Raw genomic sequence first — 13,394 nt, forward strand, 5'->3', positions numbered from 1 at the left:
CATTATTGCAATTTTATACTAGCAAATGGTAAAAGTAAAGAAAGAGATTAAAGAAATTTGAAGTGAAAAATAATATTTAGAAATGGATAAATGTGTGATTAAAGATTTGATTCAATGTCTTTTTTTAAACGATCTTCTGAAAAAAAGATTTTAATTCATAAAATGAATAAACCAACTCCAGATATGAAGAATTTGATACCTGTTGTAAAAATGTCGAAATCTATAGCTACACCTTTATGGTAAATAAAAACCAGTGCATCACAGGCTGCGAACATTTAAATAAACTGTTTTATTGGTCTTGTACGCTAGGACAAAACTTAGAAGTAGGGGGAATACGTTATAGTTGGAATTCTGTTTTGATTAAATTGTGAACACCTTGCCAAAAAGCTGACGCCTCGCTACTGCATATAGTAATCCATATTAAATTAAAGCTGAAACTTATACGAATATTTAAAGCTATATAATTGGTTTAGATGCTATAGTTAAAAATGTAAATATCAAAAATCTTTTTTTTTGCGTTTTTTCACCTTTTTTTCGTTTTTTCAACTTTTTTGATTTTTATGTGATGGAACTCTTACAGAAATATTAAAAAAATTTATTTTAGTCAAAATAGTTAATAAACGTGGACGATTTTTCAACGTACTAAACAATAGCTACAAGGTAACTCAAGTTAGGGTTACTAGACAAACTAATATAATAGGAAACGTGCGCATGAATGAGCTCTTCTTTGGAGCCTCCTGTTTCAATGCATGATTCTGCCAGCTACAGATAAAAGAAAGCAATGTTTATATAACTGTAGTCTGAAATAATAGAAAAAAATTTGACGCAGAAATCAATCCATTTTCTTCCGATAACAAGATTATGTTCTTCAACACATATCAACGCAGTTACAAGCAACGAAAAAGGATTTACACAACAACACAATTGTATCACTATAATCGATAGTTATACGATTTATGGTAATTGTTATGAGAATCATAAAATATAAAATTATTCGACCACCATCCTGTCACCGCTTTCGCTTGACGTTGTCGTAAGCGATCAGTCGCCACTTTTCATCACCAGTTACCAACCGAAATTCGTGTGGCATGAAATCCATGATTTTTCGACAACTGGCCTTCCAAAGATAATACATCTTTGACATCAAAATTACCCGAACGGAATCGAAGAAACCAAAATTGCGCATGATTGGCTGTTACAGTATCAGGACCATAAATACTATTCACATTCTCAGCCGCCTGGCTTGTGTTTTCGAGTTTATCAAAGAAAAACTATAAAATATTGCACATTTCCTCTTTGGTAGTATCCATTTTTTCGCGCAAAACAAACAAAACTAAGTCAACTAATCACCAAACTGTCTAAAAAATTTAAGAACTAAAAAAAAAAAAATTGGCGGAAGTGTACTTATTGAAGAGTAAATTTATCATAGGTAAACTTTTAATTTAATTTAAATTTTAACGTTATTTAAAAAAAGTATTACATCTTTAATTTAGTTTTAACGGATAATATAATATTTAAAGATAAAAAATCAAAAAAATTTCAACTATAATTTAATATAACATAATATGAATTTGGGCCTTGTAATATAAACATTTTTAATAGATGCTTTCGACAGCTTAAAGTTGCTTTTATGTACGCAAAACAACAACACTACTTCCTTTACCTAAGCACCCAGTTGCGAAGTGGCCAAACATTTCAGCAACTACAGAAAAAAAATATCACTAACGCAATAACCGATCTATTGTGAATTTCCATGAGAAATTTAAACCAATATTCCAGTCATATGTCAAAGGGTTGTAAACAAAAATTCAAGCAAAATTAAAAAGTTACACAAATTTGAAAATTTTGGAAATTAAATATTTCAAAAATATGCAAAATTGTTGAAAATAAAATTTGTAAATAATATTTTAAATATATGTGGCAATTAGCGGCGGGCAGTAAAATGAAAACGAAAAAACTGGCAACGCTGCTAGTTTTTTGATTGTTTTTAATTGGAAAGAACGAGTGATGTTGGCGGGCGTAAAATACATTAAAATAATTTTTTTTGGTAGTAAAATATTATTGTAAAAATATTAATAAAATTTATTTATCATTGAATTAAATAAAGTTTTTCCTACATATATACATAAAAATACATACAAATATTTTTAGGAGTTCGTAAATAAAGTATACTTGAAAAGCTGTTTAAAATTTTTAACTTATCAAGGCATAAACATTCTAAAAAATTAAAAGGAAAAAATTTTCTGCTACTTTCAACATTGCTTGTAGTTCATTATTCATTTTAAGTTTAGCGAAATGATTTATTTTCATACAAAATGAAGTTTGCTTGCATTATGTGCATATATGCAAAAATTTGCTCTTTGTGAACACACAACATTTGACAGATTGCAACAGCGATGCCAGTATCTCGCTTAGCACCTATAGTAAGCAATTTGCTGTTTTTTGCCACACTTTAAAGCTGCCGAAAGCATCTAATATCTGATTTAATTATTTTAGTGAACTATGTTTAGGACTGATTTAATTTGTTGCTTCATTTTAATTATTTAGTTATTAAAATTAAACTAAAAACTTTTTAAAAAATTATTTATAAAATATACTAATTCTACATTTTAGCCAATTATTATATTAACTTATATACGCATTAAACTGCTGCGTTACATTCTCAACTGTGTACCATGTTTACAAATTATTTCTAAAGAGAATACGAATGAATGAGAGTAAACGGTGCGCAGAGTTTCCTTCTTTGACGTTAGTTTCTTATGATGTAATAAAATAATTCGCCTCACATATTTACCTTTTCCTAGAATATTTTTATGCTTGATATTGTAAAAATATCTATTTATGTATTATTGAATCAAGAGAGATTTTTAGAATGTTTAGAAATAGATTTAGTTTATAACTAATATAAATATATCTCCTTGAATATGTATATAATATGTATATGATTTTTATATATATATGGATTTTAAGTAGAGATACAGAATAAAACTACAGTTACATATTTCACGATGTAAGTGTTAAGTTTAAGTGTAAAGAACCACGCACAAATGTTGTGCGAATCTAAATAAAATATTACACCGCAAATGTGGTGTGCGAAGACTTTATTAACAAAGAAAAATGCACTTTTTGTGTGCACAAACAAAATACACATTGCACAGGAATGTGGTGGAGTGAAATAAAACTCTCACACTCATTCGGTGTTTGTGGCAAAGTTATTTCCAACAGCACATTGTCTGTGCGGCAGCCAGTTTGCACTCGCACACAACGTGTTCTGAAAACAATAGGTACGAGCAACACATTTTGTGTGCAGATTTGAAAATAAAAATGCACCCAAATGTGCGAAGACGAAATGTCTACTGCATATAATTAAATACAATAAATTAAATAAAACATTAAAATGTAATTTAAGGTCAGTTTAAGACGGAAGTGACTATTATATTTAATAGAAACTAGCGTATTTGGTAAAGAGGTTTCGAAAAGAAGTGAACTACAACAACACGAGTTAAATCACTGGTACTTGCAGTCTCAAAAAATTATGTACGAATAATTAAACACAAGAATTATTTCCAAGACCACTGATGATGGGTATTTTGCAATACTCGATCAGCTGTATGGTCAGCCAAAAATTCAATTAATTAAAATAATATAAAAGAATTTTTGTTGTAGTTCACTACTTTTCTCAACCTTTTTAAAACATTACAATAAACATTTTCCGTAGAATATCTTTTTATAAACATTTTCAAACGATTTTTTCTGTTAAACGGTTATTTAAAGTGTCTGTGGCGTAAAAAGCCATTTAATAATCAACTTACCTTAGTTCGCAAGCAATCATAGCATGGCTCTGTTAATATTTGTGATACTAAGTTAACCATAATATTCATCTTGTCACTTTGTGCCCCACATTGAAAATATAGTTGAACACACGAACATTTGTGATATTTATGATCATTTTCAAATAAATAACTGTCACCTAGAAATTATAGTGTATATTTAATTTCTTATCAACTAACCAAAATATTGAGTTACCATTAAACAATTTGTATTCACGTTTTTTAAGCATCTGACGTGCTAATAAGGGCAGAAGTTTGGAATTTGTGCTCTCCAATTTCTTGTTTACAATTACAGATATATTTGACGCATGTTGTTTGGTTACATTGCCATATATAAAACATTCTGTATGTAAACGATCAAAAAATTTCTTAGCATAATTTAGAACACGTTCATGCGTTACCACTTTAAATTTATAAAATTAATAATTTATAAAATTTTTACGGAACCCATGTTTACTTACATTCCAAAGCATCCAAGAGCTCATTATTCGACCAAGCATTTTCTGTTAAAATTAAAGCCAAATAATAAATGGAGTGTTGAAACGGCTGCTCAGCTTTGAAGTTTTTCAAAGTTCGGGTATATTCCTCTTTAATAATTTCGAAACGTTTTTCATTGACATCAAAGTCAAATAAATGATCAAGTAACTTTTCGAGCAATACAACTTGTTTGTCGTTATAACCACTTATAGCAAACTGTTGTAATTATATATAATAAATAGTTAAAAACACAAATTCTAAAATAAAATTAAATTTACAACCATACTTCAATGCCTGTAGACTTAGGTGTAAGCTGCAGCTTTAAGCCTGCTAATACTGCATCGTATAAGTATTCACTTAATTGGTCTTTTAAAAGCTCTACCATTAACTGATTCAAGTTACAGTTTAAGGGATCCACGTATGCTATCGGGTTAGAAAAATCAAATGCCATACATGCCTTTGGTTTAAGATATTGATCATCTTGTTTGTGCCAAACTCGTAAAATAGGTGTATCCAGTATAATTATAGGATGCTTACAAAAGTCTGTATCTAGAGGCACAATCTCAAAGTTGTCTGGAATAAAAGCATTTGGAAGAGGCAAAGCCAAATTTTTGTTTAACAAACAGTTTTCCCATTCCTATCAAAAAAAAGTGTTTTAATAACTTCTAGTATATAATAAATTGCTTTACTTTTATTGTTTCAGCATTAATTTTCTCTGTTCCATAATTCGTTTTAAAATAAGGTTCTGTCTCAGTAGTAACTTCTTGAAAGCTTTGTGAAACTAATATAATGCGGCATTTGGAAGGCACTAATTCCGTTAATAGATCAATTATCAAGTCTGGTCTCCATTCTTTTGTCAAATATGGAGCGGATAGTACTTGTTCTAATGGATAAATCTAAATTAAAGAATTAATAAATATTTATAACAACGATAAATTAAATTCGGAACCTGCATTGCTGTTACTGCATTTTGAACTAAAGTATCAGGTTGTTCTTTATCTTTGAAACGAAATCGCATTTCATTAATATTACAGCACTCATCAAAAATCCATTTTTTTGGTTCCTCTTGTCGCAATAATTGTATATACTAAAACGGTAAAATTTGGTAATTTTTTTGTGTATACACAGGGTGTTTCGTTTTAAAACGGTTAAGCATTAAGAGATGATTTCTTATACAAGAAACGAAAAAAATCGTTCGGTAGTCCATTTTAAAATTTACTTTGTGATCAATAAAGAACGAGAATTTTAATTTTTAAATTCCTGCGCTTATCCAATTGGTAAATTTTTTTTATTTTTACGCTGGCAACACTATTATACACATTCTGTCAAAGTTTAATGCATATCGTACGATTAGTTTTTGTTTAGCGTCTATACAAAGAAGTCGAAAAATGTTCATGTGGCGATTTTTAGCTGAATTTCATTTTTAGCTGAAAAAAAGCGTCGTGATGTGGCCAAAGAGATGATTTCCAACGCAGATAGTGACCCCACATTCATCAAACGCATCATAACTGGTGATCAGACATGGGTCTATGAATTTGACATGCCCAACAAACAACAATCGACCAAATGGTGCTTCGAAGGTGAGCCGAAACCGAAAACAGAACGCCAAAGTCGGTCCAAAATCAAGGTTATGTTGACTATTTTCTTCGATATTCGTTTTTGTTGTTCACTATGATTTCATTCCGGATGGTCAAACAGTCAATAAGGAGTATTATTTGGCCGTTATGCATCGTTTCCGTGAGGCCATGCGCAAAAAGAGGCCAGATTTATGGAAGGAAAACTCATGGATTTTACACCACGATAACGCACCGGCTCACACAGCGTTGGTAGTGTCGCAGTTTTTGGCCAAAAACTCCACCAATATCATCAACCAAGCACTGTACTCTCCAGATATGGCCCCGTGTGACTTTTTCCTCTTCCCCCGACTCAAATTGCCATTGCGAGGAACGCGTTTTGAGATCATAGAGGCCATAAAAGAGAATTCGCTGCGTGAACTAAAGGACATACCCTCGGCGGCCTATAAAACTTGTATAGAAAATTGGATCAAGCGTTGGCATGCATGTATTGCCGCAGGAAGAGAGTGCTTTGAAGGCGATAATAAAAAAATTATTAAAAATTATAATTTTGCTTTTTTTTGTAAATTCTCGTTCTTTTTTGATCATAAGGTATATTAATACATAGGATGTCAAAACAAGACTACTAAAACAAACGTTCTAAGAACAACCGAGTCTACATGCCGAAACCACTCGTCGCCCAAGTGCCGTTCGACACCTACCAAAAATACTTCATAAGTAGTTGCCAGCGCGTTATAACAACAATAACTAAAATAAAATTTTAGTCAATAAAGCCTAACATTTTAAAAATTCAAGTCATATATGACGTTTTTTTCCATTAAATATCCTTTAATGTTTTTTTAGTTTTGTATATCAAAATTGTGTATATTGCTTTGCGAACGTTTTGTGTGAATGAATTTTTCGTTTAGCATATACAGTTTCGCTACAGTCAACATCTGAAGCTAACTGCCGCTTTTTTCCATAGTAACGTAAAAATTTGGGTAACTGAAGCTTTTTGGATTCTTAGACATTATATATTTTTGGATTGAAGTCGTTTTATTTTCCTGACAGCTCCTATTTAAATAAAAAATTTTCTCAGCAAATGAAACACTTTTCAATGTTTTTTTTTGCATTCCTTGAGCTATGAAATCATATTCTTAAGCCCAATATTCATACATTTTAAAATGAAACATTTTTTTTCATCTTATTTCACCATTTCAAAATATTACCTGAAAAATGATGTTAATAACATCGTCTATATGATTCATACCCTCCTGGGTCAAGTTTACAACAATATCAAAAAATCCAAAAGCATTCAATATATTTTGACATCCGGCAAGTAAGCTTAATTTAAAAAGATTGATTTAAAACAAAAAGTTTAGATATTAAATACATGCTCAATACATACTCATTACACCAACCCAATTTACGTAATTCTGCTAATAAACTTCCTTTTCCTTCATGACCAATTAAGTGAGTTAAATAACTATCCGGCTGTGTTATAAATATTAAAAAAGATTAAAATATGTAACAATTTTTAAATAACGTACCGCTGATTTATAAAATTTAGTTAAGTCATCTGTTGTAAAACTTATGGTTAATGAGCGTACATCTTTAATGGGCAATATCATAACTTTGAGACCGTATTTCTCATCGTCGTATGGGTGCCGTGACCAATCTGGTAAAACAACGTTTTTATTTTCAATCTCCAAAAATTTTCCTACAACCATTTCTTCCAATTCATTTAAGGATTCTGTTGCAAAAATTTTAACTAAATATTTTAACGAGTTATTTATATAAGTTTATAACCTTTTCCAATAACGGACAAGTACATAATATTAGCAGAATACCATTTTTTATGAAAACTCAAAAGTTCATCACGTACATTAATATTTTTTGATTTTGGAATGTCACATAACGTTGATTTGTTGCCTTTAAGTAAATATATAAAAATAGACAAATAATTTATGAATGAAATTAATATATATAGATCTATTATAAACCTACAGTCAAACTTTCAAAACTCAAAGTCCAATTTTGCAAAGAAAAGACTTATGGAGACTTCAAGTTAGAGAAATTTTTTTTTATTTTAATTTTGGTAAACTATAATTACATTTTAATATATTTATTTATTTGCAATCAAATTAAGCACAGAACTTATAGTGAAGTAAAATATTCAGAAATTAGGATTGGGACTTTCATTTTTTCTTATTTTCAGTAAAAAGAGATTTAAGTTTATTCATACTCTTATCACTATCAGTTGTAGTATCATTCGTTTGCAAATATAAATTCAGAATTTTGAATGAGTCTTCTACTTCATTCTTGGAAGGCTGATAAACAATTACATCCACCGAACTCTCATCATCACTTTCCGTTGCGCTTAGAATTGGATCCAGTAATTTAGAGCTATAGTGCTCAATAATATCCTTAATTGTAGAAAAGCTTGATGTATAAATTTTATTGTCAAGCACAATATAATCGTTAAGAGTAGCATTGGAAGTTATTTTATTTACTTTAAATGACGCTGCCAATGACTGGCATTTGCAAAAAAAAAGCAACATAAGAAAGTAAACATTAAACGTTTTGGAAAAAGAGACTTCCTATAACAGCAAAGTCCATTTATACTTAAAACAAAAATTTGACTTATAGAATGCACTTTCCCATATTCTTATAGGCACGGAACGAAATTTCTGTTCGAGTTATAGAGAAATTCGAATTATGGAAGCAGAAATGTGTGTAATTTGGTCTCTAAAACCTTGGTGCATGTTTTTAATTCGAGTTATAGAAAATTCGAGTTATAGAAGTTTGACTATATTTGAAAAAATATCAATGCTTTATTTATTTGAAATGCTATACATACAACATATACTACACAAGTTAAATTTAATAGATTGCTTACCACTTCCAAACTTGCTATACGGGTGACTGCGTTTCGCTAAGTGATGGTGTACTTGTTTAACACGCCAAAGATCGCTGGATAAATTTTTTTCGTACTCGGAATTAACCTATAGTCACAAAAATATAACGGTTATAAATAAGCGATACAGTTTAGAATAAGCTAATACTAAATTTTTATTTCAAATATAAAAACTAAATTTGTAACCATCAATTTTTTAAGATATAATCTTTATTTTATTTTTATCTTTATTTTATATCTGAAGACAAATTGCTTACAGGCTTATGTGCCAACATGCGAAAAGGTTAGGCTAGTTAGGTAAAACAATGGTATAGATTGCTTCGCTGCAACTTCGTCCCCTCTTTGGGGGGTACATCTTTTATGAAAGCACATTGAACATTGAACATTGCAACATTGTAACAAATAGTGAACAAATATAGCTCAGAAGTATGCGAGGGCTGCCTTTTAAGTCTTGAGCCTAACATTAAAAACAGAGGTTCTATGAAAACGGTTTTATTGTTTTTCGAAGTATTATCAATCAATAATACATTGATAATCAGCACATTTTTGCATTCGATTGAACCATGTTCTAGCGTAGAAATACACTCGCTACACAATTTTTCTTAATGTTTGAAAACAAGAAAAAGTCATTTCTTGTATCAAGTCGGGATTATAAAGCGGATGACCCATTAATTCGGGTGCTTTTTTCTGAAAACTTCTGGCAAACAAATAGTTGTATACCACATAGAATTGACCGTTCTACGTTATTCAAGTGGTAAAATACCAACATGACCAATTTTTTAGAAAAAGCTTTTTTGTATTTGCGTGGTCCGCACACAACTTTTGTCAGGTTCTGCTTACTTTGGAAAACCCAAACAGTGGATTGTTTAATTTTGTTTTAAATTTTGAGTCGTTACTTTGAAAATGTTTTAAATGCAGGTTTTGTTTTTTGATATTTTAAACTTTTATTTCGAATGTTATGTTTGAGTTTTTCCTAATATTAAAAACAATCTAGCAATTTACAAATTATTTATACTATTTACATGTGTTATTATTTAATTTTAATTAAGGTAGGGTTTTTGAACTTGGGAGTGACAGGTAAAAAATGGTGGCGGGATTGGTCTGGTTTGGTTTTATTGTTGTTCAGGCTTGTGTATAACAAACATAAAATTCGAAATAAAAGTTTAAAATATCAAAAAACAAAAACCGCATTTAAGTGGATTGTTCTTTTGTTTCAGGCTGATAGGCGTAGATCTATGCTTCGTCACCTGTCACGATGTCGTAGACGTCTTTTGAGCTGCCTCGGTTGTATATTTTTAGCATTGCCTTGCACCAATCAACACTTTCAATAATTTAAACGATTGTCAAATAATGGGTAAACCAATGAGAACAAATCTTTCTGATAACTAAAGGTATATGTATATTTAAATGAATTATCACTTATGCCCAAGAATGCCTCTATCTCCCGGTAGGTAACATGCTGATTCATCTCAATAATTTCTCACACTGTATTGATATTTTCTGGTACAACAGACATTCTTGGATGACCGTCACGGAATTCGTCGTGGAGAAAATGACGATAACGCTCGATCACAAAATGTCGAACTAAGTCGAACGTCGCAGTCTTTTCTGCTTAATCCACGTCGAAAATCGTAAAAAATCATCGCACGAAATGTTACTTGACATAATTAAAAATAACAACTTAATATTTTACATACTACGATTAATTTTTAATCAAAGTTAAAAATTAGTATCACCAGATTGATGTATTATAAATAATTTGAAATAAAATACTGAAGTGTATGCAATTTACTAATTTGGGAATATCTAATATATTAGTTCAAGTCTTGCTAATAATGGATTTGGGTACAATTATATTTATATTATATTTTCTGCTCTTCTTGATAAGTGTTTTAAACCAGACGATGATGTTTATCTGCAAATTCTCCAACTAAAGACAGTAAGGTTATATATAGTATACTCGTATTCACATAATTATGTTCAGAAGAAAAACCGAGCATTGCATCCTACCTGAACGGTATTCAATTACGCAAACGTTCAACGCCGTTCGGTAGAGATTTTAAGTAGCAAGTTCATATAACACCAGAAAACCGAAAAAACCACCATAATTATGTCGTTTGGATTACTTAAATTAAACGTAATGCCGCCTGACTGATATAACGAAAACTATTAAAAGTTGTGTTAAAATTTGGTCCAAATTTCATCTAAAGAGATCAAATATTTTATGTAATTAGCAATTAGTCTTGATCTATACTCTGCAAAAAGTACATGTAATATTATTTTCCTGCATATTATTTGCTCTCTTTTTTGTAGAGTTTTAAATTATTTCAAGAAAAGAAATTTAAAGTTCATGAGTTGTCAACATATGCATATAATGTATATACAATTTGTAAATAAGTCTATCGCATCATATTTACGCATATGGCATCTAATTTCAGAAGTAAAAAACTAAGTATGAATATAAACGAAAAAGCTAAAAATCCAATTTCTGGGTTTTAAAATTCAGTTGATTCAATACCAAATTGCAACACCTATTTAGATTTTTGATAAAAATATATCTTATGTTTGTTTGGTTAACTTTAACTTTAACTGGATTTCTATTCATGAAAAATTAATAGAATAAATTATTATAGAATATTATACCACTCCACTCGCTCAAGTAAAAGTTGAAATATCTACTAAATACATTTGTGATTTGGATTTAAGTTCTGGTAAAATAAATATGTATAGTATTTTTATACGAATCAACTTAGAAGTTATTATTTCTTTTATGACACTCTGTGAGTACAATTAATAATAATAGTATTAGCTAATATGTATACATTACCGCATTAATTTCACGATCAGTAGCGCTTGACGTAAAAAGTGGTGCTATAAAAAATTGTGCAAACCGATCTAAAGCACCATCCAACTTATCTGGGGCAACATTAAAATGATATTTCGTCATTAACGAATATGTGGCCGCATTACTACTTCCACCATTTTGAGACAGATATGTCGTATAACCGTTTTCATCAGGATACTTCTCAGTGCCGAGGAAAAGCATATGCTCACAAAAGTGAGCTAATCCTGGTAGATAATCAGGATCCGACATATGCCTACAAGATACAAAAATTTGAAAAGTCTTTTTTTTTAATTTGAGAGATTTACCCCACTTGTACACTTAATGCAGCTGCAGATAAATCTGTGTTGATGTCACTTATTAAAAGTACTTTCATTCCATTTTGTAAATGAAGCCCACGGTATTCTCGCACATCTTGAGGCGATTTTTCTATGTCATCAAACCTGAAGAATATATATTATTATATAACTAAATGTTAAGTTAGAAATAAACCTTGCAAAGCAGTGCTTTTCTAATTTTTCGGCAGCATTAAGATTTAAATCTGTGGAACCGCTATCCGAAGTATTTAAATAATTTGAAGACATGTTTCTAAAACTAAGTAGAAATGAACTGCTCCGTATATTATTCTTCTTTTTGATAAACTATAATATGTCATATAAGTATTTAAATAATATAAAAAGTAGCGATATACCGGATGCAATTTTGATATATGTCGACATATGTTGAACCTGTTAAACACGGAGAAATATTATTTCCGTACAAATTATACGGTACCGCAAACACATCTTAGTTGTGACAAATTATCGATAATTCAGACTATCGATAATTTGCACGATGATAGACACAAACTCAAAATTGATTGAAAATACATTTTGAGCAATGCACACTTGCGACAATATGCCGAAATTTCCACACTTTTTGTATATTAAAAACTAAATGAAATTTTGAAATTAATTGCAAAGATAATCAGATATCAAAGGTGTAAACACTTTTGTCAAAACAAAAAAAGTTAGCCCATTACAATATGCATAAATTAATTAATCAAACATTTAGTTTGAACCGAATAAATTCATTTTTCATAAATTTTTTTTAATTCTAATAGGGTATCTATTAATATTTTGTTAATGTGTGTTTATTAATATATTAAGTAATTTGAGCAAATGTTATGATAAATGTTATTGAATAAAATGCCATTGAACGCCTTCAAAAGCCAAGATTGGCGCAAGTTTATTGTTGGATTTTGCTGCTGCTTTTATATCCCTTTCTAGAATGTTTGCTGCTCCAGCGAAATTTGTTCCATTGTCTAAATAGATATTTTTTGATTTTGCTCACTTTGAGAAAAATCTTTTTAATGCTGCTAGAAATTTCTCCGATGACAAACCACCAACTGCTTCCAGATTAATTGCTTTTGTCGCTAAACATACAAAAACTGCTACATAACCTTTGAATGTCTTGAGTGCTCTTCCTTTGGAGCAATTGAATTTAAGTGGTCCTGCATAATCTACGCCAGTATTCTGTAACGACCTTTCCGGCCTCTACCGCGGCTGGGGTATACTCAGCGTATACTAGGGTTCAGTACAAAAAAAACTCAACAACCAAAAAATTTAATAGGCCATATTAAATTACAAATAATTATAAAAAAAAATACATTACACGATTTAACATATTTCAAATAATTATATTTAACTATCATGGATATTCTTAGAAAATTAAATAATACTTCAAAAAAAAACTAAGTAGGTAGATAATTAATGCACTAAGTAATTCATTTAGTT

The 13,394-nt window shown here is 30.1% G+C and overlaps 1 protein-coding gene across 5 annotated transcripts in view; it reads right to left on the reverse strand.

Moving 5' to 3' along the window:
• The window catches only part of LOC119672893 (insulin-degrading enzyme), a 33,787-nt gene extending 21,243 nt beyond the window's left edge, over positions 1–12,544 (reverse strand). For 2 of the 5 annotated variants that reach the window (XR_005251968.1, XM_038084056.1), the window contains exons 1-16: positions 12,489–12,544; positions 12,311–12,347; positions 12,112–12,260; positions 11,928–12,062; positions 11,605–11,875; positions 8,760–8,865; positions 7,670–7,792; positions 7,411–7,613; positions 7,269–7,354; positions 7,090–7,204; positions 5,257–5,394; positions 4,997–5,203; positions 4,594–4,944; positions 4,292–4,523; positions 4,027–4,233; positions 3,813–3,970 (exon numbers count right to left, since the gene is read on the reverse strand). Coding sequence is in view for 4 of the 5 variants with exons in the window: in XM_038084056.1 (XP_037939984.1) it covers positions 3,813–3,970; positions 4,027–4,233; positions 4,292–4,523; positions 4,594–4,944; positions 4,997–5,203; positions 5,257–5,394; positions 7,090–7,204; positions 7,269–7,354; positions 7,411–7,613; positions 7,670–7,792; positions 8,760–8,865; positions 11,605–11,875; positions 11,928–12,062; positions 12,112–12,260; positions 12,311–12,347; positions 12,489–12,490 (2,520 nt within the window). In the remaining variant the exon portion in view is untranslated. Of the gene's footprint in view, positions 1–3,812; positions 3,971–4,026; positions 4,234–4,291; positions 4,524–4,593; positions 4,945–4,996; positions 5,204–5,256; positions 5,395–7,089; positions 7,205–7,268; positions 7,355–7,410; positions 7,614–7,669; positions 7,793–8,759; positions 8,866–11,604; positions 11,876–11,927; positions 12,063–12,111; positions 12,261–12,310 lie in introns of all 5 variants that reach the window. The other 3 variants (XM_038084057.1, XM_038084058.1, XM_038084059.1) reach the window with 3 other exon arrangements.
• Between the last annotated feature and the right edge of the window lie 850 nt (positions 12,545–13,394).

This window comes from Teleopsis dalmanni, chromosome 1 (genome assembly GCF_002237135.1).
Source record: "Teleopsis dalmanni isolate 2A chromosome 1, ASM223713v2, whole genome shotgun sequence".
NCBI lineage: Eukaryota > Metazoa > Arthropoda > Insecta > Diptera > Diopsidae > Teleopsis > Teleopsis dalmanni.